The sequence below is a fragment of the Erithacus rubecula genome (genome assembly GCF_903797595.1).
Source record: "Erithacus rubecula genome assembly, chromosome: 9".
Classification (NCBI taxonomy): domain Eukaryota; kingdom Metazoa; phylum Chordata; class Aves; order Passeriformes; family Muscicapidae; genus Erithacus; species Erithacus rubecula.
In genome coordinates, this window is record NC_136660.1 from 23,579,244 (window position 1) to 23,605,475 (window position 26,232).

Here is a 26,232-nt window from a genome sequence, read left to right on the forward strand (position 1 = left end):
TCACTGTGGTTTGTGCCTTGCATGATGTTTAGGGTGGTAGCAGCACATTGCACTCTGCTTTTCATCCATGTACACCTTGTAGTTGCCATTTTTACAGAGGCTTTGTAGATATCTCTTGAAGCACTTAAAAAAAATAAAGCAAGTCCAAGCCATTTATTTAGGATATAGGTGTCAGGCTTACATTTGAGACAGCTGAAGTTTTCCAAACTGATCACAGGTTTGGACTGGGGTTCCTCAGGTTTCTTCCTGGATGCTATCCCTGACTTCAGCATGCTCACTATTCTCAAAATTGCACATTTTGAGACTGGTTTCTACCTTATCCTCTGAAAAAAAAAAAAAAAATAAAAAAGGTAATCTCCATTATTGAAAATATGGGCTTGTTAAAATAAAGTCAGTCTAGGAAGAAATAGTCTTTCTTTGCATTTTCTTCCCATATTACGTCTGTGTATACATACATGGACACCAAGATTTAAAATTTCCACCAACTCCTTTTGAAATTTGAATTTCTTTGTTCATTGTTTTTACTCATTCAACCCTTTCTGAAAACAAACAGTAATTTTATTTGGCTGCACAGTCCCTAGAGAAAGTAGAAGAATTTATCTGCCAATATCCAAACTAGAAAACATTTTACTGGCAGACTGAACTATAAAAATGTACAAATAAAACCTTATGAAAAGTTGCTCGTGGAAGTGCAGTTTGGGCACAGGTGATGGACACACAGGTTTGGCACTGTGAGAAGAATCTTTAACATCCAATCTCTACCAATCAGCAGCAGAGTGCATTAACTTTTTGTTTTGTTACCTTCATGCAAATGCAAAGTGGCTTTCCCAAATGAGACTTCTGTAGGAAGAGCACTTTTGGATCTCCTCAACAGCAACATCATCCCATGGGTAGACACAAAGAGTTTGTTTTTTCCCCCCAGTTATTAGACTGGGGTTAGATTTGTAGGGCAGTAGTGGAGATGCTTGAAAAATAAAATGCCCTGTTGGATGTTAATTGCTTGTTACAAGAACTGAGATCATCCCTAAGCAAAAAATGCCCTGTGGAAACTGAAGTTACAGTTTTCTCTAGCAGGGTCTGATGGAGGTGCTTTTCAGTTTGCAGCAGAGGACACACCATCCACGTAACTCCAGCTGTTTATTTGGATCCAGACATGTATTAAGCCCTGGCCATGCAAGCCTAAAGGACCATTTCACTAATGGACTCTTCCTCAGCCACTTTTCTGGTGACTGAGGCACACAATCCACCTGTGAGACAAGGGCAGCTTTACCTTCAGGATCACTCTCATCAATTCATGACAACATCTATGTGATGATTACATTACCCTGAACATTTTGGCCCTCAAAGGCATGTTGATGTCCAACTTTGGCTTTAGTATCTAACTTTCAGCATCCAAAGCATTGGTCTTTCAGGAAGGACAAAATACTCTGCAGAACAGACCTTTTCAAGGATAGTGTAATAAGGCAGAGGAAGAGCATACAAATACTGCAGTGCTCTATGTAAATTTGCCCAGCTGTTTATGCTAAATGTTCTCTTACTCCATTTTTCCTGACCTCATTTCCTCCACTGCCTTCTAATTGCAGAAAATAAAACAGTACAAATCCTTGCTTTCATTACATGCAACACCTGCTGCCTGTTCTGAAACAGGTCTGAAACAGATGTCTACAGCATCATTAGGCAATTATTTCTTTAGCCTTTTTCAGCAGGACTCATTTCAAAAGTCTTTCTGCTAAATCCTCCTCCTTCAGCTTTCTCTGTATTTCTCATCCTTTCCTACATTCAGGGTTCCAACAAAAACCTCTTCTCTCTATCAGTTTGCTCTTGTTATGTTTGTCCTGGATCACTGTACTCACAGGAGGACAGAGACCATAACTTCTTTGAATCAGGAATTAAGTTGAAGAGATTTTATTGGGGAGAAAAAAGACAAGGTGAGGACAGAAAACAATGAGAGAGATTAGTCACCAGTGTAGGCAATAGTTCAGAACACCAGCTGGCTTGTTACAGCTCAGAGGTTTTCTTGTGGACAATATGGCAAAAAAGAATTTTACATGAACATAAGGACAGCCCCTACACTCTCAAAGCAAATGACCAATATTGTCAAGAGAAAAACCCAGCCCCAAGCACTCTTTTAATTTTACTACCCTTGTTCCTTGCCAAGAAGAGCACATGTTAGAATCTGTTAGGCCTGAAGGGATTGCAGGACTCCATTGTTGGGGAAGACATTTGAGGGTATAGATTACTCCCTCCTATTTCCAAATATCACTGTAATATTTGGCTGAAGTCTCCACTTTTGGAAGGAACCATGAACTTTCCAGGCCAATAACAGACTTGGCACATACTGCATTTAATCATGTTAGTTGCTATGCAGTGACATACATTTGCTATTTATCTTACCTTGTTTCCAGCAGAGTGATGTGAAGGTGGCAGAGAGCTCCAGTTCTAGCTGGTAGGGAAGGAGTGTGCCTTCTTGCAGTGAATAACAAAAAAGCAAGCTAAAACAAGACCTGTAGGACATGCTGTGCCAGGTTAATTGGCATTGCAGTTTTCACTGGTTAAGACTTACTGAAAATCATTCCTTTAGGTTATTTCTTTCACTGGAAAATTCCTGGCTGTGTTATTCTCAGACAATCTTGTTAATCTGGGCTGGTTTAAACTTGTAAATTGTTGTGACTAGATGAATATAGCCTCCATTGCACATTAAAAGATATTAGTGGAAACAGGCTAGTGTCATCATTAGCCATCAGTTGCTCAACTTTGTACCCCAATGGAGCTTTACCAGATTTTAATGGATTTGCAGTTTACCATCATGGGTGTCTTAGGGCAATCTCTGTGAGGAAACTTCTGCAAAAACTGTCCAATCATTTCTTAAAAGAGCACTTGCAGAACGAGTACTTCTTGTGGCAGCCTAAATTACAGGAACAGGTTATTTGGGACCGTCACGTGTGGTTTCTCGGGTGTTGTGTGTCTTCCTCCCCTGTGATGGAGACACTGATTTGGGCTTCCCTCTTCCATCAGTGCATTCATTTCCTAAAAATGTGCCAGACGATAACAGTTTAAGGTCCATCACACCTCTTAACTAGCCAAAGTCACTTGGGGTGGTGGGACAGAGGCTGACAAATGCCCAGACACACAGTATAATCACATCAGAATATAGACACCTTTAAACAGACTAAAGAGACACAGTAACTGGGAGACACACGCTACAAGTCCACATCAACTTTACAGATCGTGTCTGCAATGAGATCTGCAAGGACATGAAAGTGCCAGGGAGAGGCAGATAGCTTCTATCAGGGGTGTGACTTCTGCTTGTTCAGGTTTGGGCAAGACACTACTCCTTTATTTTTTAGTTATTTTTTTCTTGTACTTGGATACCTGTAAAAAAACCCCACCACTAGAGTATTTAGGATGCTACTGAATCTTCAGGAGAATGGGATGCAAAGAGCATTGTTTGCCTGAAATTGCAGCTCTTTCCTGCTGCAAACTTCTGGTGCCTAAACAAGGAGCAAAGGACAGCCTGCTGGAATCAGACCAGGCTGTGAAGAGTGCCAGGTCAGTTAGGCAAGGGGATTATTCTGAAAGTTTCAATTGCCAGATGTTGACAAGGACATTTGAGTTAGGAATAAAGGGAACAAAAAAGATGAAGGGATTTTGACAGGCTCTGTGACTGTGAATGAAATGAAGGGCCCAAGAAACGAGTCAGAGGGGAGAGTGGAGTTCAGGAATAGATGAAAGAAATTAGGGGGAAAGTCTCTGTGCCTGGCAGGGTATATTGCTGGGAATGAAACCCAAGATCCTTGGCTCAGCATTTCCCTACTGCCCACAAGGATCCACAAAAATGTTGCCGTGATGATGGGACTCCTGGAGGATGGTAACCAATTATTGTAACTATTCTTTTATCTTCCTGGCTGAACTCTTTTTTTGCTCTAGCCTGGAGGGTTGGGGCAGGAGGACTGGAGACTGCTGAAAGACAGCAATAAAGAACACAGCACTGCACTGACAGGAAGTTTCAAAATTCAGGGTGCCCATGGGATCTGAACTTGCTCCCTTCCCATTTAGAGGTAAGTATAAAGATACAAATCTTTGCTAGGCATATCTTTTCCCCACAGGATCAACTTACTCTCAAAGTAAACCAAACTGCATTTCTTTGACAAAGAGATTTCCAGTACTTTGTCTCGTAATTCTCTGTGTGGCTCCATGCCTCACTGGCTGCTCATTGATCAATTCCCACTTTGAATAATGAATTAGCAACTCCTATTTATGGTGTTCATCACTGGAATATACAACTACACATAGATCAAAAACAGTAACAGCTTTTAATCATGTAGCCAACATTCAACTGTGTAATTTTTAATTTGAAAGTCAAGCTTCATTTCCCAGGCAGGTTGTGTAAAATGCATGCCCTCGTGGGTCCAAATTTACAATCCAAAGATTTTAGAACAAGAATACTCAGAACTCATTTATCTGTATTTCTATTTTTATGAAGTCATCTAAGAAGTTGTAAGAGGAAATAAGATTCCAGGAAAAATATGATACAAATTAAAACAAGGAGACCATCATTGCCCCATGGGCCTTGGAGAGAAAGATGACAGGACAAGTAAAGCAATATGCATGAAAAGAGAAGCAGAAGAATATAAAGCCATCAGTACTAATAGAAGAGCAGCTTTTTCTAAGTCCCACTCCAGCATCTATCCATTCACTCTCCCCCACACAGCCACAGAGTTCTTCTCCAATAGCTTCCATACAGCTTTTAATGACTAGCATTTAAAAAAAATGAAGCTTATGTCCTACACAGGGAGTTGAATTATACCCAATTTGCAAAGTTGGGAAACTGAGGTATGAAGCAACCTTATCTCTTCTCTCATGCAAGCAGAGGGCAGGGACTGAAGGTAAAGCTGTTCCTTTGTTCCCTCACCAGAAAAGCAATCACAGTACATTTTGCTAGAATAGAAAATTGAGATTCTTAGGTAATTTTGTTCTCAGGTGCTGCATTTCTATGGAAACTTACCTTTTGAAGGTAACAAAAAAATGCTGACTGCTTTTAAAAATTCCATTTTCCTTACCTACCTTTTACTGCCGTAACTGTTGCCATGGAAACTGGAACTGGCCATGAAGCAGTTCTACAACATGAATTCTCACTTGTCAGTTTTGCATTAAAATGCCACCTTCTAAGTCCTTTAATAAACCAGTAATAATTGTGTTGCCTAACGAGTTTTCAGGTTAAACAAAACAAGAAAGCATGCTTTCACTGAATGCTCTGCACAATATTTCATAGGTGTGGTTTAAGAATTTTAACAGCGTGCATGATATGACTCTGTTGGTTAAGGATATGATCTTTAAACAGAGAGACAGTTTATTTGCAGTAAAAGCCCCAGTGTGTGTAGCTCGACTTACATAAAGGTGACTTATACCAACATGGGTATGTCTAGACTGCTGTCACAGAAGCACACTGTAGAGATACTGAGTGAATGGGTAAATCAGCCCACAGTGAGCCCTGTGCTCCCACAGCTCCTCAAGGTACTGCTGTGCAGGCTTGTGCCTGTTGTACTCCCTGTAGGTGCAAAGGGGAATGCTGTCAACCAGTATGAGTGTTAACCTGGGGCTGGGTGGCTACTGTGGAAAAAAGAAAGCAGGAAACCTTAAGAAACAACTATTCTGTACAGATAGTCAGAATCTGTGTAGCTTAAATCCAGGCTCCTCCATTAATTTTAGCTTAACCTTTCACTCTTGTAACAACTACAGGCTCCCTTGTGTTTATTCATCTTGCTTCCCTGAGACAACTCATCTGAGAAAAATCCCTTTTTCCTGTTCTTGGAGAGCAAACACCATCAGAACACACCCTCCATCACAAGATTTGAGCACTCCCAGAAAGGATAAACTTCCAGGGACAGGTTCTTTGCAGAATAACTTACCTGTGTTTCCTGAGGTAAGTTCCTTCCACCTCATCTCCAAGGCTTTGCAGTTGTTCAGTACTTTTGAACAGCAACAGGAGCAGGACTGATGCAAATACAAGTGTCCACCCTCTCTACCTCCAAGCATAGAAAACCAGTAGACAGGGATTTTAGGCAAACTTTACACAAAGAAACTCATCTAGAACACAGTAAGTGCAGCCTCAGAGTTGGATGCAACAGAATTTGCATGTGTAACTATACAAACTGCAAAGCCTGAAGATGTAATCCTATTTTTGTATGAATTTATTTTAAAGAGATCCTAAAGAGCAACATGATCTCCAAACTCTCTTTTTCTCCCCGAACTCATCTAGCCCACACACTCAGCTGTCACCCTCAGGAGAACCAGAGTCTTTCTTCTAACTTAAGAGAGGAGATCACCTTTCTCACTGAGCTAGCTCTGTTCCTTTAACCCTTTCCCAGCAAAATAAGCTTCTTCTAACACAGAACATTTCAAGAAAATGGCCAAGACAGTCTTTTAAATTAGATGCCATGCTCTTCCTAATGGTCTGAAAACACCTCATACTTTCCTTTAAAATATCCTCAAATTTATGCCAAATAAGCAACTTAACCATATGTACTGCTTGATTGGGGCAATTCCAGAAGTGAATTTGAATTTAGGAATCAATATTCCAAGCTACTTCTTACATAGATAGCCTTGTTTTTAAGCATCACTTCAAACTGATCAACAATCAGAGCATGAATTTAAAAAGCAAATCTCCCCAATGGCCAACCAGATCTGCTCATAGGCATAAATTAAAATTTCAATTCCCCTCAATACCACTTCACTCAGAATCTGCCTTCTTTCTCTGATTTACAGAGATATTCAGGGCATGGGGAGGGAGTGGGGAACAAACACTCTAAAATTCTTCCTTAATCCTCTTCTATTTCCTTCTGCACAGGTACATCTCTTCAGCACCTGTTCAGGGCCCATGGAAGGTACCTGACTCAGAGCAGAGCAATGATAAGTAGGGAAATCTGCAAGGAAACCAACTATTGAGTCCTGCAGCACATAGGGAATACACAGCAAATGAATGATTCATACATAGTTCTCTACTATGAACAAACTTACCATCTCTTTAAGGCCAGAGTTTTCCACGGGCCTCTGAATGCAAATGCCAAATATTTTGTCATGCCTTTCTCTTAGTCTATATCTCACTGCAGCCAGGGCTTGGAGTGAGGCAGATAATATAACAAACCAGAGAGCTGGCACACATGGTGCTACTCACTGGCTTTCCTCATGCATATGGTTTATTTTTCCCTGCTATGTCAATCCTTATAGGGCTTTACCACTACAGCTGCCTCCTGGGAGTCTGCTATTGCAACTATTACAGGGAAGGTACAGAGGAAAGGAGGATAAATTCAATCTTTTGTACTCATTTCAAGTTAAAGATCTCACCTCCACACCATAAATTAAACAGATTAATTAAACAGACAAACCCCTGCTGCAGCAAGCCCTCTCTAAGGCTAAATATTGAACAACTTTGCATCTTAACTGTTGCACATAACAGAGTTATAATTATTCCAGATCAAACATCTTGCATGGTAACCTTCTTATGGCCAATGTTGTTTCATCTATGCCTTGTGCTCTTCTGCAAGCACAGATATGGGCAGTATTTTACCACAAAAGTGACAAAGAATAAAAGACAAAAAGGCAGCAGGCAGAGGAAATTACAATGGGTCTCAATGGCTTCTGTATTTTCTTTTCCAAAACATCTATTTATGTTTTACCATTTGTCAAAAAAACAAAAAACAAAACCAGCAAAACAGTAGCTGATTTTGAGAATTCAGGTCTGAAGAGAAACCACAACAAGCATCATTAGCACAGATGGGAATGCAGAGGAATGCAGACACGCCTGACAACCAGTGGGCAAGGCTGCAGGATGGGGAAGGGATGCAGGACCCCCTTCCTGAACATTACTTTACAGAGAATGGTGAGGATTGCTGTAGTAGTAACAAAGTCCAGATTGAGGAATACATATTCACAGATGCACCAGCACTGCCAGGAAGGACAAGCAAATCCTTCTGTTCATGTGTTCTTTCTCTAGGTGCCACAAAGTTCACACAAAAAGAAAGACTTGCAGCTATTGCCATATGAAAGCTTGCAAGATCAGTCTTCAAGCCAGAAGAATATCTCCTGAGATGACCACTGCTTCTAACAGTGATCTTTAGCACTGACTTTTCTTTAGGCACACAGGGTGCAGATGTGAGGATGATCAATGTCTCATCCTACTCCAAGGAAAGAGCACAGTTTCTTTTCCAGTTCCCCTGCTAGATCAGAATGTCCATAATCAGTTTGATACCACTTTCACTAGGAATAGCAAAGAAGTCAGCACAAATATTAAAACAAGCATTTGAACAATTTCTCTGAAGCTGCACAAAAATAGCATTTGGAGAATCAAAAGGTTCTTTTTTATCCACCGTCCAGATCATACCAGCTAATGATAACTTCTCACAGTATCTCAATATTTCTTTCTTATCTTTTCTCTTTAAAATACCATAAAATATCCTTCCATAGTGCTGACAACATCACTGTTACTCTCCAGTAGTTCCAAGACACGGTGCATCACTGCTTCAGCCAGAGAGGGGTTGTAGCTCTGCCGAACACAACTCAGGATATGAAGGAAATGGCAGCCTTTTTCAGCATCTGCAGAAAAAAGGAACATGCAGCCATGCATGGAAGAAATATTTCAGTCTGTCTCTTTTAAACTATCATAATACAGATCAATCATGAAAAAACCCAGGGCCCTAGATACTGAAATAGACGTGTGTGTATTAAGAAGAAAGTGATCCTGTCTGTGCATATAGTTCTCCTATCATCAACTGTTCCCAGTGACTTTTCTGGAAAGTGTCAGGGCTGTAACAGTAGTAATGAGGGTGAAAAACAACTCAGTCTTGCCAACTCTTAACCTACAAGGCTCAGTACAACTTGATGAGGAGTTTAATAATGTAAAGGTACCTCCACTGTCCATCTGTGCAGGCCATCCAGCTTTTGCAACTTCAGAAGGAACCAAATGAAAGTCATTTTACTGAGACCCAACTTCACAAGTCTCACAGCACAGCAGGGAGGTGCGTGGCCAGGGCCTGTAACCGCTGGCCCAACGCTGGCATCTTGTGGAAAAATTGCTGCACTGCAACTGCATTCACCTCACAGTGTTATCCCATCCCTGCCCTGCAGACCATCCACACAATTAGGGAGCAGAAAGTCACAGAACCATCACTATCAGATTTTATCTCCTTTTAAGTGGAATTAGCCCTGACACCTACAAGAGAACAGAAGTTTAAAATAACCTCCTTTGCTGGGGGTAAGAACAGAGGTCCTTCATGGCTGCACATGTCTATTCTGTGTCAGGTGCAGCTTTGTTTGAAGCTGTCCCAGTTATCATTTCCTCCAACACAGAATGTAACCCACTAATCATCAGTGCTGCAAGCTCCCAGTCCCCCAAGTGCTGAAGTCCACAACATATTTCTCTGCAGCAGCTGACAATGGAAAACAGACATAAATCAGATATATCAGCACAAATGATTTTCCTTCTCCTTAGCTCACATGATGCAAGGCAAGTTTGATAAGGGAGAAACTGAGAAACTGCCATGGACCAGGGAGGGCCCTATATTTTGTTGTAGGGTTTTTTTTTGTTGTTGTTGTTGTTTGTTTTTTAGTTTATTCTCTACTCTAGAATCTGCTGAGCCCCAGAGCTGCCTTAGAACCTGCTGAGAAAAGTCACTGGTAGATAGTGGTAAATAAACAGTTCAGCCTAATTCTGATTAAGCTGTGAATCAGGCAGAAATACTTCCTGGAATACATGAATGGAAATATCCAGCATGGAAAAAAGACCTTTGTAGCCAATAGCTAAAAATATGTCCACCACCCTGGCAGAGATAACTGCAGAGAACAGAGCAATACCTCTACCTGGTCATAGTGACTGTTGTTGCAAACAAAATGGGTAGCTGCACTTTGCATTTGTCAGAGGTTTGTCATAAGAAGGTCAAATTGCCCATCCCTGATCTAGAGTAATTTAAATCTCAACGAATAACATTAATGGCTCAAGTGTTACCTAACAGCACAATGTGTATTTTTCCCCTAGATGCTGGTAGAAAATGGCACTTTGGGGTAGCTGCAGGTCTGTACAATGATTAAGTAACCCCAAAGCACTCCTGTCTCTCTTTCACTGACATCCTGGGTTCTTGTTTTTGTCCAGCACCCGAGGGAAGCCAGGCTGATTAAGTGTCCTGCCTGACAACCAACATCAGAGTTACAGAACTGCCCACTCACACAGGGGACATTCTGACGTATTAAATTTAACTTCAAGTGGTTCTGGTTTTTTTCCTCTCTACTATTAGCCTGACCTAAGCTAAAATTTATAAAACAGAGAAACAGAGCAATTTTATAGAACAAAGAAACAAACAAACCAAAATCCAAATCCATTTTGCAGTTTGGTCTGGAGTCAAAATGTGCTATCTGGCTGTATTAAGTTTCTAGATGAACCCACTGTGGTCTCTCATGAATGTATTTAAGATCAGGAATTATAAGTGGAGCCAAGGTCTAGGATTGTCATGTAGGCACATTACAGATCAGGGCTTGTGCAGCTCTGAGTAGGCATGTATGATTTTTTTATAATTTGTACAATAGTTTCAGACAGCTGGGTTGGGCCCGGGAATGTGTCACAACTACAGCAACAGGGCAAGGCGTTGCCTGGAAAACTGGCAGAGGAGTAACTCATTGGAGAGGAGTTTGATTTATCATAAATCATCCTTCTTGTCATGGAAGATTACTGTTACGCTTGGAGGAAAACGGGCAGGAATTTCTTGCACCAAGCAAGCAAAAGCCCTGGAGGTGGATGGCCGTGTCCCGTTTCTTTCCCGGGAGCGCGCTCCCGCCGGCAGAGGGGGCCGGCACCGCGCCCAGCTCCGCGCCCCGCATCCTCCACCGGCACAGCGCCCGCCTGCCCCGCTGCTTTCCATCCAGGCTTCTGGGCTTTGCCTCTACTGCCAGCCAGCAGGACATTGAAACAAACGGGCCTTCTGGAAACCAGCAAAGGGACACCGAGCTGGAAACTGTCCTCTTTGCAGCGGGAAACTAAGCAGGGGGAAAGCTTCAAGGAGAACAAGGGGATGGAAAACAGTAGCTAATCTTAAACTGCTTATTATGGAAAACATGGCTTTGAGGACTCTTCAAAGTCTTTTCTGTGACTGATCTATGAATGATCTGCTGTTGACTTTCCTAACCAAAAGAACTTCCCAACTTCTCGTGGATCACAGAGTACTTTACCAGTGTGACAATGCACAAGAAGGGAACAAACAGGAGGCAGTCAGTGCCTCTGTCAACTGTAGAGAGGCTCTGGCCTTGACAGTGGCACAGTTATATATATATATATAAAAAAAAAAAGCAGGCTACCAGGAGAACTAGCTGATGAATAAAATGAGCAAAGCAATTATTTGACTCTTAGAGAAATGAAGTTTGTATTTGTTAATTGGACAAAAGACAATAAAATAATGTGATACAATAATTTGTTGCACTGAAACACCCTCAGGCAAACAAGCCCATATTAACATGCATGCCCAGCAGTAACCTCTTCTCCCAAGACCTTGTCTACAATTGTACCACTTCTTAACAGACACAGTTAAAACTCAAACTAGATATTGCCTCACTTAGACTTTTTTTCACTGCAGGATAACCATCATACTCCAGGTCCTACAAGTGCTATTGCAGCTATGATAGTATAGGGATCTGAGCAATTTAAGATTTTATGCCTTACGTTCCAGTCAGTAATTTATTCTGTACTAAAGCACATTCTATCCCACAAATAGCTGCACTCTGGCAGCAAGTGATCCCTGCTGACACATTCTATCCCATGAACTGAAAGACATTGGAGCAATGTACATGTGTAATTAGCACACACTCAAGTCAAGCACAAGTCACTCTGGCAATAAGACACAATAGTTTGAGGGACAACGATAACTCAAAAGCCACTTGAGGCATGTTGTCTGAAAAGAAATAGACTTTGTTCTACTGAAATCTTTAACTACAAAGAAAAACCACCTGAGCTTAAAATCTTCAGACAATATCCTATTGACTTAAGCAAGTTTTATTGTTGACTTAAGGTAGGTGGGGATTTCACCTTTCTGCACGGTCACTTTTGTGTCAACTCCCCTGTAGAAACTGAACCAGCAAGATTTGCTACTTCTCCAGAGTGCAAAGCAACACCTTCTAGTTGGTGACCTGACTTCATTACATTTGGCTCCTCCCAAAATCCAAGTATTCTCAAAAGACACAGATCTAAGATAATGGCTGCTTATTTCAGATCGGAGAGGTTTGCTTCCTGCTGGGCACACCTGCTCTTTCTCTCTCCATGCTCACAGGAAGCTGCTGCTGCACTCTGTTTTTAGCTGTACTGATTAGCTACACCAGCAGCAGCTCAGGTTCAAGGGTGAGGACAAGCAGCATATCCAATCCAGCAGCAGGAGGAGATATTGTCATCACTATATCAGCACCAGCTCATCAGAGCTTGATCACTCTGCTACTTACGCCTGGGTTTTCGACAGTCTTCTTTAATCACATCAAGGGTCACTTTAAACAGCTCCTTATCATGGTCAGTCACCTGAAGAAAAAAGAAGAAACTGGCCTTGTTGTTGAAAAACAAACCAATGCCATGGTGTATTCTAAGCTAACCCTGTCCTAATTACACTCTGCATTTTATGCTGCCTCCAAGACTAATAATGAACATCAAATCTTCAGGCAATATTTTTACTACTATTAGCAGCACCCAAGAGTTAGGTGAAGTACATGATACAACTAAGTTTGACCCAAAGGAGGGTGACTGACTCAGCAGAACAGCAAGCTTAAACCCACTTTGATAAGAACTATCCTAGGCCCCTGGTTTCAGTGAGCTCAGCTGGATCAGAGCAGTTTGGCAGCCCAGTGAACACAGACAGAACTTGGAACTCAGTGGGTGATACAGAGGTACAACCAACAGTGAATTAGGCTGCAGAAAAGACTTCTGAGTAAACTAAGAGCACCTGGAGGTCAAACTTCTCTTTCTGAAACTTTTCTACTATTTCCATAATATTTTTACTGTTTTTACTGATTATAAAAGTCATACCACAGCTCAGTTCCTTACATAATATAAGTCCTTGGCACTGCTAGGTTTCTGGAAAACAACTCCTTTTTCTTGTAGCATCTTTATTGCTTCCTTAAAAATACTGTGAATCCTTTTGGAACTGGAGTTACTTTTTGACTTCACCTGGATGGGAATGAAGCAGATGGTGAGAAATGTCAGCCCAACCAAATTTACAGTAAAAGCTCCAGATACTTTCAAGAAGATGACTTCAGTTCCTCTTAACATGAATTTTGTTACACATTTTTCTTCATTTAGAAATTCACAAATCATATCTGTTATGTATGAAATAACCAGTATCTCTGAGCTTTAAATTCCACCCAAACACCAGAAGCTTGTACCATTCTTTAAGGAACCACAGCCTCTAAGGTGCCTTCTTTGTGATTAGCAGCTATTTGGTACTGAGAACTTTTTTTTCCAGAAAATACTTGTGATGCTTGCAGATCATTTGACTTTTTTGTTAATCAAGTTTTCAGAGTTTTCCTGGTAATAAGGGTAGGAAGATAGGAAAACCAGTATTTTGAAAGACTCCAAGTATGGAGCTCCTGATTTCAGGAAAAGGAGAAAACTGACAAAACCCCCTCTGTTTCCAAATTTTTACCAACATTCTGGTAATGCTCTCAGGAGCTTCTCCACAGCCAAATGAAGTGAAAGGATAAAGAGAATGCAAGAAACTAAGATAAGTATACGAAATAAGGAAACAAAGGATTCAGTTTTGAGGGTAGGTGGGAAATCAGTTTCTTAAAAAAGGAGAACAATGTGCCTGGAAATCCATAACTGAGGTTATTTAGAAAACAGGTTCTGTGTTTGGGACATATCTAACAGAGTAGAAGGAAGGAAGGGGAGGGGAAAAAATCCACAGAAAAACAGTGTTTTTTTGGAAGTAGAACAGAGCTAGGAGAGTGGAATGACAGCTAGGGCAGTAGAAGGAAATAATTAGTTGTGGAGAAGTGAAAGTATGGATAGATAAGAGCAAGACTATGATTTACTCTTCTCCATCTGTCCTACTGTGTCCTTCAATCTCCCATTTATCTACACAGAGTGCTTCAGCTCCCCAGTTGCTGTTTTCTCATCTGTTGGGAGCAGACTGTGCTCCCTGTGGTTTTCTATAAGAAGGGAGCTAAACTGCTTCCCACAAACCACCATGTGATAACTAGAACCACACCAGAGCAGTAAGAGCAAGATTTGCCAAGCCATTCCTTAAGCCATTCCTTCCACTATCACCATAAATGCTTCCACCCTGTTCTGAACAAAAATATCAAACTTCACATATCCTACTTCACTCACCAGAAGCAGCTCAGAAGCCTGTGAGTGAAGCAGGCAACCATCATGAACTAGAAAAGAATGTACATGAATATGCAAAATGGACACCACAGGAGCAAAGGAATAATATCTTTTCACAAACCATTCATTCAATCCATTTGCAGTTCTCAAGTGACACTTCAACAGCCTGGAAGCTGATGTACCTAACTGGGAAGAGTTTGGGGATCCCAAAGGGATATTGGTGTTAGCATGCATCACAAGTTTCTCCCTCCTGTCCTCCAGATAACCCTCAGGGTTTCAACAGGACATAATCACACCTCTCTCTCTGTTCCACAACAGATAACTCTCTTTTTCCTCTCAAATCACCAGTAAAAATAATGGTTAAATACTTCAAGATAATTAACATAGAACAATGGTTCTTATTCTCAGTTCCATTTTCTCTGTTTCAGACAGAAGGATCCAGTGCCTGAACCTTGTCTATCCTCCTGTCCACCACAGCCATCCATCTGGATAACAACAGACTCTACTTCTAATTACAAACTTGGCCATACATCTGGACACCATTCCAGCTACAGCATTAATACCACTATGGTATTTCTCTTCCTTGTGCTGCTTCTGATGAACTGAAGAAATAAACATAAAATTCAGCAGGAAGGATTAAGTGAAAAGTGAATATTTGCTCACAGAAAAGCATATTCTGATAGCCATATGTAAAATGAAGAGACTGCCTCTCATTCAAATGCAGTAATAAATCCTCAAGAATGTAAGAAATTGCTAGCAAAGCAACTAATTCAAAACTCTGATCAATTTTTAATGTGATAGCAAGCATTTGGGAAGAAAGAAAATATAAAAATATTTCCAAAGAAGCACAATAATTATTCAGTTTGGCTTACCACTGAAATCCTGTCAGAAAAGGGAGATAATTAAGAACAGACTCTGTGTGAACTGACACACAGCTCAGCCTGGATGGATACTGAAACAGAATCACTAAGAATGCAAGTCAAGGCACTGACAGAGTGAAAGCAGCAAGGCCTTATTATAAGTAAGCAGCTGCTACATATCAGCACTCTCTCATATGTGCTGCAGAACCCACAGAAAAGGGCTTCATGGCAGAAGGACTGTTTCTGAAAAACAAATTAGGGCTCCTGCCCACTTTAATAATACCATATTATATATTAATGCAAAAATATTATATATCACTGGTGTTTAATAGTACCATAAAATGACAGGAAAAATTTGGAGTTTTCTCCTAGTGTGCTCTAGAACATGCTTCCTCCTCTCCATTCCTCTGGGTAAAATAGTAATTAAGTTTCTTTGTCAATACAATCTAAAATTGCTTAGTCTGCTCTTTTGGTCCACCCAAAGTAACTTCAACATCTCATCCTACAAATTCACAAATTCAATAGTACTTCTCCCCAATACCTCTCACAATGTTCACACCTCCTTTTGGAAAGTGCCCCTTGTGCATGCTTTCATTTCAGGGTGCACCATTACAGGTTCTCTGAAGCAGTAACAACAGGGTCTTCTCCCTCTTTTCCAAATCAGGTCCTTTCCAAATAAATTAAGCTGTACATCCCAACATAGAAGCATTCAAGAATCAGTCATCCCTTTTGCAAAACACATCATGTATGTGTGTGTGTGTAATCTGAGACAGAAGCAACTATTAAATAATAATTTTACTATCATTACCCTCACTCCCAAGACTGGCCAAGGGCTCTGTAGTAAAGCCAACAGAAGAATCTATGTATCCAGAATTAAGTTGGTATACTTTAATCAATATATTCCATCTAATAGGCCTCACACAGCTTAGTGAGCTGGTGCTGTGCAACCAGTTATTCTCACATCTTTAAAACAAGACAAATTATCTGTACAATCAATAATAGGTCAAAGAAATGAAGTGGTACAGGAATTAGTGAGTCTGTTCAAAACACTGGAATCATGCAACCTTTGACTCATCATGAATCACACCCTGATGGTGTTAAAGCTTCCTGGTATACACATGTGATTCTACTCATGGAATCACCCTTTGCAGTTTCTCATGTAATGTTTAATCCTGGGCTTAGGCAGGTGGCAATTTTAGTAATAGTGATCCTGGACATGTCAGTCCTGAAGTCCTATAATAAGCTTTGCAATATACATATTTAAAGCAGTGTTGAAGCTTCCTCAAGAGGCAGAAAGACAAGGACACTGCATCAAGAATTTATAATGAACTGTATTACACCTACAGTACAATGTACAGGGCAGACACAGTGTGAATAACACTGTAAAACTTCCTGCTTTAACTACTTCCCATTGGTGACCTTGAGATAATACTCAAATCAAGAGAAGCACAAACTGCACACTCTGGAAAACACAACTCAAGTTACATATCCAAGCCAGTGACATTCACAAACTGGAATGGCAGCACTAAAATAGCACACACTATAGCTTATGCATGGCAGAAGGGCAGAAATATTGTTAATCTAGACTGGCTGGTTTAAAGCATTTAATTTAGTTGAGAAATTGGATGGATCCTCTTAACATGTAGCTTTATTTGAAAAAGGAACCAAAGGCTTGTCCCTTTGCTAAATATAGTTGCCTAAGTCCAGCAAGTACACTCTGGAGGTTCTCTAAGCATAAAATTTCTTTTTACTTGTGGTTTTCCTTCTAGTATCCACCCCTCCAGCCTCAAAAGTCACTTGTTTTAAAGGACAGGGAAAAGGCTACACCTTAGGGATAAATGGGGCACTGGTTATGCAAATTAAAGCTCCAGTGGCTTTAAAACTCATAAAATATTTGTTAATTTTTAACTGTTTTTAAAAGTAGTTAAATTCTCTTCCTCCTCATCTGTAGACTATAAAACTAAATTTTCCCTAGTATAAGTCTGAGAAGAGGAAAGAATTTCAGTTCTGCCAGGTGCATCTACTAGAGGGAAACTTATTCTGGAGAGGCAGCAGACTGCACTGCCAGGGAGGGATCAGGACTGGAATTAGGTATTGTTGGGCATGTATGGGATGTGGACAGGGCTTAGCTACACAGTAATGCTGAAAAGGAACACAGAGATGCTGCCTACCTCAATCTATCCCAGCTGACTCCTTCCATCTTTACCCTCTGCTCCACTCCACTGCAGTGACTCCACAGCAACCCATTACCTCCCTGGAGAAAATATTCCATGGGGAGTATTCCCATTATGATGAACATAAAAAATATTCCCTCCCACTATGATGAACACTGTGCAAGTAATTTAAAAGTTGGGAAAGAGATGAAGGGGGTGTAACAACTCTTCTAGGACTACAGGGAAAGGAAGAGAAAGGAAACAAATAGTTTAACAGCAACTTGTGCTCTAGAACACTGGAATCAGGATAAAAAAAATATCTATACATCCAAATAACTCATCCTTTTACATCCAGGAAAAGTGCAAGAAGTGAACTAGTGTGTATATTGTGGCATGGCCTAATTAGCTGAGTTGGGTGTATAGCTCCTGCCTTGCCAAATAGGCTCAAAATAACATTTCACATCAGCAGCACCATTTATCCTCTTGGTTTGAGGGCAGTGCAAAACAAAAGACTACTGAAGAGAAAAGAAAGGAAGAGGGACAGAAATCAGATCTATTACACTTACTTTTGTGGATTGAACTGGGTACTTGACCCTTTGCCAATTATGAAAAGCGACACCTTCTAGAGATGGAGTAGAGGAACAAGGAAATACATTTCCAGAGCATTACTAGGCACTCCTCCTAAGGCATTAATGTCATTTGACAACTGCATGTCCTTTCTTATGCAAGAACAGATAACCTTCTTTGCAAGAAATTAGTAAAGGACAATAGAGAGAACTGCAATTTCTAAATAAGCATCTGTGTGCCAAAATTCCTGGGACATGTGCTCACATCCTTGCATCAGGGTCAGGAGCAACTATTAATTATTATGATAGCTCTTCATGACTGCTGACAACACTGATGCTACATTATTTTTCTTGTTTTGGGGATTTTGAGTTGGTTTTTTGGTTGCTTGGTGCTTTGTTTGGATTAAGTTTCCTTGGGGTTTTTTTCCAGTCTTTCTATGTTTGTTCTGCACCAGTTCCTACTTTAAATGGCTTTGTAAATTATTTATCTTGGTCCTTCTATAAATGCTGAAACGTTTAAGTTTCCAGCATTGGATACAATGGCCACTACTTCCTCTAATGTAAAGTGTTTGGGAACTTCCAATACTGTTCCAGCTAGTTTAGAAAGTACCAGGTGCTATGCTGGACAACATACTAGCAGACTTTTCTGTCTAAAATGAGAATAGCTCCTGTTAGTGCTAATATCCATGTTTGTTTCAAGGAAAGCCAGAAAAAATGCCTTAAATTAAAAACAAACAAATAAACAAAAAACTAAACAAAAAACACCAAAACCAAAACCCCAACCCAGCTATCAAGAGCAGCTATCAGCAGCACTTCAACAAAGTCAACAACAAAAAAGCTACTTTTCATTATTATTTGACCTCATCTGCAAGAGACTGGTTTTTGTTTTATTTTGTTTGGGTTTCTTAAGAATTAAACAAACATTAGAAGTCAACACAACATAGCACTTAACATTACAGTGCACATCAAAATCAGGGTGAAAATGACTGCCAGGGATTTATTTCTGTACAGAAAACCAAAAAGTAAACAAATGAATCACAACGCTCCAGCTTAAGTTTCAATTGCCATTGCCTTCATGGTATAAAGATGTAACTGTAAGCTTTGCAGAAATTGATCACTTCATACCAGTTGAGAATCTGCTTTGTAATTTATCCAACTAATGCAGAGTAATATAAAGCCATTTTACAAAATGAGCTTTGTTCTGTTTCCCATTCTGCAGCTGATTACTAACTCATTGGAAAGTTTCTTAATAATTTGGTTACATGCAACTTCCTGTAAAGTGATTTCAATTTAATCCAAACTTATCCTTTCAATCATGGCCTTTCACAATTAGGGACTTCCAACGTGAGAAACAAGTAGCAGGAAGCACTGCTCATTCACTCATCACAACTTCCTCTTGAAAGCTGCATCTCTTTAAATAATTGAATTAATATCTTGAGCTTCAAATAAGAAACAAGACAAAGATTTTGTGCTCCCTTCTCCTGATCAGATTCAGGATCTCAAACTTCTGTCCCAAATAACTCAAGCACCTTAAAGGGATCTCTTTTTCTGACACTGATACTAATTACAAATTTAAATAAAGTAGTGACTGTTGCAGGCTGTAAGATTGTTCAGCCCTTATACAAGATTACCCCTAATAACAGACTGTTCTTACATTACTTTTTTCAGACAGTTTTATATGTCCAAAGCAATAAGATTTCCTCAAGATCTGTAAATAATTAATGCATAAAGCTAAAGCACTGGTGGTTTTTGAATCCTCTGAAGACACCAGTCTCTTATCTGTTTATGCTTTAAAAAAGTACACTATTATTTCCCCCCACTAAAATCTTGGAACATACAGGTGCATTCACTCACCTCCTGACAGCTGGGGCTGGGTAGATGCACACCAGCCAGAGACACCAGAGAATCAACTGCCTCCAACTCCTGCTGGTAGAAGGTCTGAATTTTGTTTTCTAAGAGAAAACCTTGCACTTTCTCATGCAGCGTATGGATTGAGAAATTCTGACCATCCAGGCCACTACAAGGACACACAGAACATGTCAAAAGGCAAGAAATGGGTTTAGAACAATTACATAAAGTCAGTCCACTAGACTGGTTCCAAAGGTCCAAAGGATGTTTTACTGTCCTTAAAGAATTCGAATTTAAATTCTTAACTAAAACAGAAGATTTTATAAGCATAAACATTCAACTGTTCTTCAATTATTTGCTGTTACAGTTTTGTGAATCTACAGTCTCTGAAATAACCCTGTATGCACCAGGTGTCCCAATAAGCATCCAGCTACCCTGAAACTGAGTACAGGAGTGGGTGTTTGACTCAGTTTATTGAGGTTATGTATTTGTGATTTGACAATGACAAGGGCACAAGAGAATTTCAGTGCAATAGCTCCTTAACCTTACACATAAAACAGCATCAGGCAAGTATACTGCTCCATCCTCTCTGCTGACCTCAGCCCCAAATCTTGATCTAAATCCCATTTTTTTCACTGGATGAAAGTTGTCTGTACACAGTATTTTATTTTCTTCCTAATGTTCACTTTAGTTCTGCATTATATTTCTTTTCTCAGATTATGAACAGGTATCTCATCTGCATGGATCACCAATTATTTGGGAGAAAAGCAGACTGCTACTGTATACTAATGCAATCTAATTCACAGTCAGGGCCTGCTCTATTGTTTTTCCAGAGTTATTACAACAAGTAAACAACCATAATATCCCACACTTTGCCCTAGGAGCAGTTCTGGATACTGCATTTACCTCTGTATTTCCTCAGGGCCCTGGAAAGGTTTATCATAAACTTCTCTATAGAGACAGGGGAGCTCCAGCATTCTTGAAATCTGGACATCACACACGGGATCATCCACTTTATCTGGAGAGGCAATGAGAACATGTAGATGTGGCCAGGACTGCCATACAATTTTTGAAGAAAGCAAACCTGAGGCAGCACAACAGAGCTTCACAGCCAGTATTAAATTGGCAGAATTTGTTCACTGTGGTTTTTATAAAAACAAACCACAAAGGCCAATCCTTCTTTTACAGTTTACAAGGAGGTAAAATGGCCTGTTGTGGTGCATTACAGATTATGCTTTTGTCTGACAACTTATTTAACCAGAATTTATGATCTCTATTTTACCTTTCAGCAGTCTTTATCCATTAAATGAAGTTAACACATAGTAAGGAGCTTTATTTAGGCCAAAGTGAAAGCAATTTAGAGGCTATTTGAATTGCATAGCTCTCTTTGGTATTATTACCAACCCATGAACGGGTTGTATACACTCATAAATCTGTCTGGAAAGGAGGGCTGAACTCCTGTGCAAATTTAAGCTAGAACTGAAAAATCTAACTTTTTATCTGACTTACACAGGGTTTTTAAAAGACAGGCTTTTCTTCACCAAAGAAATAATTCCAGTGTTATCTCTGAGAGATCTCACTGGAGAAAACCAATCTTACACAACAGCACAGACACGGAACTGAGAAGTTACGTAACTGGAAGTTCCCAGAGCACAAGCTGTGGGCTGCAGAGCCCTGCAGCTCACAGAGCTGCCAGACACTGAGGCAGCACCTGCATGCAGATCTGTGCCTGAGGAACACTTCTCCCTCATCCTGCAGAGCCAGGGAGCTCAGGAGAAGGCAGGCTTCAGTGGGACACTGCCCAAATGCTGCTGCCTGCCCATGGAATGGATTCTTGAGGCTGTGACAAACAGCAGCCAAATCTGTGCCCTCAGTGCCCTTGCTGAAGTGGGACACACAAGGTCATCAGCTCCCTTCCCACAGGCTTTGGCTGCTCTACTTCAATACTGAGAAATCTGAAGAACAAATCACTCCTGCAGACACCCAATCACAGCATCTGCACAGTATTCTTGTATGCAGGCTAATCAGCTTCTACAGTTTTTCCTGGAATGCCTTGTTTACAGGCAATCTAATCCCACACATTACATGGCCTGTCTTCTAACCTTATGCTGCTAAAATTGAAATAAAGAAATACAGATGAAAATCCTTAAAAAAATGAGATGCCAGAAAATAAAGTGGAAAATATTTACTTAATTACATACAGCTCAGGTATTTTCACAGATTCTGACATCTTAGTTACATATATCAGAGATTCATAACACTCACAAAAACATGAAGCCTGAATTTCTCTTTGCTGCCTATAGGTTCGGATTTGACCTCTGACCCTGACAACATCTCCAATCTCCAGTTTGGTTTTTTGGCTTATTGTTTCTTGGAGCTTCTTCATCTGTTCAAACACACTGAGACTGCTGGGTGTGCTTGGACGACCTGCAAGAAGTGAGGGAAAGGGAGTCAGGCACTAAAGTCAATGCATTAATTGTCTTTTTGCATTTATCCAACTAAGCACCACAGGAATCATATTAGTAAAAAACGGTAAGGTCTCAGCCACCATGTGTCCTGGGCAGTAAAACTTCTGGGTGACAAAGTTAGGCTACTGTATTATATTTATTTAAATTGTTCACCTGGGAAAAATATAAAAGGGGGAAGATACTCATTTATCACTGAAAATGTCACAGATGGGTTGCAAAATGGAAATATAAATTTGAAATATTTTTAGTCATTTTTTGATTTTTTCATGCTAAGATGGATCAGAGAGGAAAAGAAAAGTCAGCTGAGCTTCTTATATAAAAGAAGAATGAGTCATCTGAGGTAGGGCCAAAGCATTCATGTGATGCAATTTGATGTCTATGCTGAGGTGAATGCAACTGAGGTGAATGCAACTTGACAGAATTTCACGTTTATATAACACAACTTTGTAGGACAAAGTTGTAGTAAATCCTTCATAACTTAAAACCTGATTAATGTTCCAAGTATCCTTGATGACAATTACAAAAAGCTGTAAGAAATTTTCTTGTGCCCCCTAAGAGCTTTCCCTAGCAGGTACAAATGAATGAATTGCCATTCTTAGCATAGTGTCCATCCAAGGACTGCTGATGTATGCGTAAAATAAGAACACAAGGCTGAAAAGCATTCTTGGCCCTCATTCTATTTCAAGCAGTATTTCATGCAATTCCTTTTAATGCATCCGAGTTCCTCATTTAAGTTCCTCAAAACTGAAAACTGATTTGTTTGCATCTCATGTCTTTTTTTTTTTGTTTGTTTGGTTTTGAGAGCTGTGCCAGATCATCACCTCTCCAAAGCAAGAGCAGTCTTTTACATTCCAGTTGAGACCATTTATACCACCTGTCATATGATTGTCAAATATAAATATGAATTATCTGCCTGTATAAATGGGTTTGTTCCATAGACACCAGAGTTTTTAACTTTCACATCAAGCTTTCCTTTCTCCATTCCATTAATATGTATCCCTAATACTGCAGATGACACCAGTAAGATTTATTTCAGTAGGATTTGATCAGCTCCATATTAGGGCTGTTAATCCACTACATGAGCTTCCAAGAAGACCCAAAGTAGAAAGAATTTTATACTTTGATCTACAAGAAACAGTGGGAGAAAAAGGAAAGAGACAGCCAGACACTAGTGAGTTATTCTGTTAGTGAGTGCAATAATACATTCATTTCAAATACACAATTACTGCACATTTAGGATTTGCCTAAATTGTAAAAGACTGCTGGCATCCTCCCACTGAGTTTGAAACTACTTTCAACTTCACTGCTGACAGTGTCTGCATGAGCAGGAGTATATGAATAAAAAGAAAGCAAGGAAAAATCCTGAAACCATAATCACAAGGGCAGGTCAATGGACTGACTTTGGAAACAGAAGTTGAGGCACATTTCCAGCCTAGTTCCTTACTAGATGAAGTCACAGAAAGAACCTTAACAGACAAATTCTCTGAACAATGTCACAGCATAGAACTGAAATATCATACTACTCAAATAAGGAAAAGGCAGGGACAGGATATAATGTAATGGTTTTATTGGCATCACCCTTGAACACAACACAAAAACTGATAGAAAATTCCCCAAATGGCCCAGCCAATATGATGTGGTGGTTTAAAATAAAAATAATTTTTAAAAATTGAACAGTTGAATTTGCACTTCTTCAAGTTTCATTAGTTGCCAAATTATTTAAGACAGACATAAGTAAAAACATACAGTCAAAGGAGGACTTATTAATTTGATAAATTACCTGATAAAGGTGTTTCTGCTATGATGGGATTTTTCCAGCAGACACAATTTATAACTCCAGTACTATCATCCACTGCAAAAAAAAATTGCAAGAATTACAGACTAGGAAAGCAGGCAGTCATGTTCAAAGAAGTAAAGATACATAAATATGTAGGGAGACAGCTGCCAAGGATATCTCATTCCAGCTGGTTTGGAAGGTAGAGTGGGTATCCAAACTCTACTTAGATATATGAAGTAATTTCCACAGTTGTTTCAGACATGGAATTAGCTCAGCACCAGATGTACAGATGTGCATAGTCAGCAAAGTAACAGGTATATTCTCAAAGAAAGATCATACACTAATTGAAATTATGAGGCTCGAATACAAAAGGGTTTCAATCTTATTGACAGGTCAGGAGAAGAATCAGTGTTGAAGGCTGAAGTCAGATAAATTAAAACAGGAAACCAGGCACAAACCACAGAAGCATTACTGTTACACTGAGAAAACAGCACTTTAATATTTGGGGATACAACCATGTGAATAAACCAAGAGTGCTGCTACCTGCAGCTGCATTGGTTTCCATGCCAACATCATGCTCAAAGTCTGCTGGTCTTTCCAATATAACATGATGTCCAGGGAGCAGAAAGGCAGCTCCTCTAGGCAGGAAGGACTGAAGACAGTACATTGTGGTTCTGCTCTAAGCCAGGAAATCCCAACTTAAAGTGCAGGTGCTGGTGGCATGCATGCCACTTCCGCTGCTGAAAAGGCTCAGTGCCTTCTCCTGAGCACAGAGCTGCTTTTCCTGTTTTGCCAGTGTCCAATGAAAATCAGATTTACAGCTTTTGCTTCAGGCACTGCATTGTCGATGGCAGCAGGAAAAGACAAAACTCAGAGGAAACAAATCTGTCAGAAGAATCAATTTTCTATTGATCAAGGGACTGTGCAACAAACACTCTAAACAGAAAGGCACTAAATGTCAGTCAAGGATCATCCAGCCAATGCACCTTGTTTCTTGAATGTAACATCTCCAAGACTGAGATTCCACTCCTCACAAATGGAAACCTGCAATTTTCTTCTGCTCCTTAAACCAGGTCCATGACTAAAAAAGTAACAGCAATGTTTACCATGAAGGTACTGATTGGTACCTGCAGACACTTCCTCTGTGGACCATAGCATCAAAGCAAAATATCTTTGCATTGTCTCACGTGTTTTAAAACAATCTCTCTGTTTGGGGGTCTAATTTAAAATCACTGTCTTGCCTTCCTGTTTCCAAGCAGTTTAGCTGCACATTCCTATTAGCAAACTTAACAGCACTTAAAAGATGCAGGCAATTCCAAATTCCATCACAAAAATATGCTCCCCTCTGCTGTGTTTTGAGCTGCTGCGTCTGCAACTATTTCAGCAGCTTTAATTTTGTACCAGAGCACAGATAATGATCTGCTGGTAGGATTTCCTCTCCTTGGTACAGACAGACAGCAACTATTCTAGTAGGAGTCAGAACCCTCATAAACCATGCCAAGCCATCCATGCAAGCCAGCAATGGCAACAAGAAGCAGGGCAGATGACATTTCACTCTTGCATTCCCACAGTTTCTAGATGTTCCTGCTTGCACCAACCAAGACAGACAGGCTTCCTAAGAAGGGCTTGGAAACAAACCAAATAAGACTGAAGGATTAGGAGGGCAGACTCCTCCTCCTCAATGTAACAGCTGAAAACAGAGTCCTGGACAGACTGACCTGTACTTGACCACACAAGGAATCTGGTAGCAGAGCAAGGTTCTGAAACAAAGTTTTGCAATTTCATAAATGAAAGCTTTGAGCAAGAAAACAAGTAACTCCTGAAGTGCAGATGAATGAGAACACTTGGAATTGTATTCTACTTAGACAAGAGAATGTTAATCAATTTTAAATGCACTCAAGGGGTCTACAAACTTTTGAAAACTTCCTGTGCTCCTTGTGCCACCCTTCCTCATTTCCTTGAGTTTAAACTTTTGTTTATTTGGGTTTTTTGTGGGCTTACTTTTCATTTGTTGGGGTGTTTTTTTCCTGGCTTTTGTTTGTTTGGCTTTGGTTTCTTTGATTCTTGCTTAATTATTTGAGGGGTAGCTCAAAGCTACCAGTTAAATAAGGTAATTTGGAAATTTTTAATTTTTTATGACAAAAAAGGTATGGCTCTTGTCAGGCCTGCATGAACCTACTAAGATGCTGGTGATTTTTTTTTTTTTATTTGATTTT

General features: G+C 40.0%; 1 protein-coding gene across 2 annotated transcripts in view; it reads right to left on the reverse strand.

The window, feature by feature from the left end:
• Positions 1-5,065: 5,065 nt before the first annotated feature.
• STN1 (STN1 subunit of CST complex) overlaps positions 5,066-26,232 on the reverse strand; it is a 43,390-nt gene continuing 22,223 nt past the window's right edge. The window contains exons 4-10 of one of the 2 annotated variants that reach the window (XM_079312078.1): positions 24,020-24,091; positions 22,037-22,198; positions 20,678-20,789; positions 19,778-19,940; positions 13,064-13,186; positions 12,472-12,544; positions 5,066-8,592 (exon numbers count right to left, since the gene is read on the reverse strand). In XM_079312078.1, coding sequence (XP_079168204.1) covers positions 8,435-8,592; positions 12,472-12,544; positions 13,064-13,186; positions 19,778-19,940; positions 20,678-20,789; positions 22,037-22,198; positions 24,020-24,091 — 863 coding nt within the window. In that variant the 3' untranslated portion in view covers positions 5,066-8,434. The remainder of the gene's footprint in view (positions 8,593-12,471; positions 12,545-13,063; positions 13,187-19,777; positions 19,941-20,677; positions 20,790-22,036; positions 22,199-24,019; positions 24,092-26,232) is intronic. The other variant, XM_079312079.1, reaches the window with a different exon arrangement.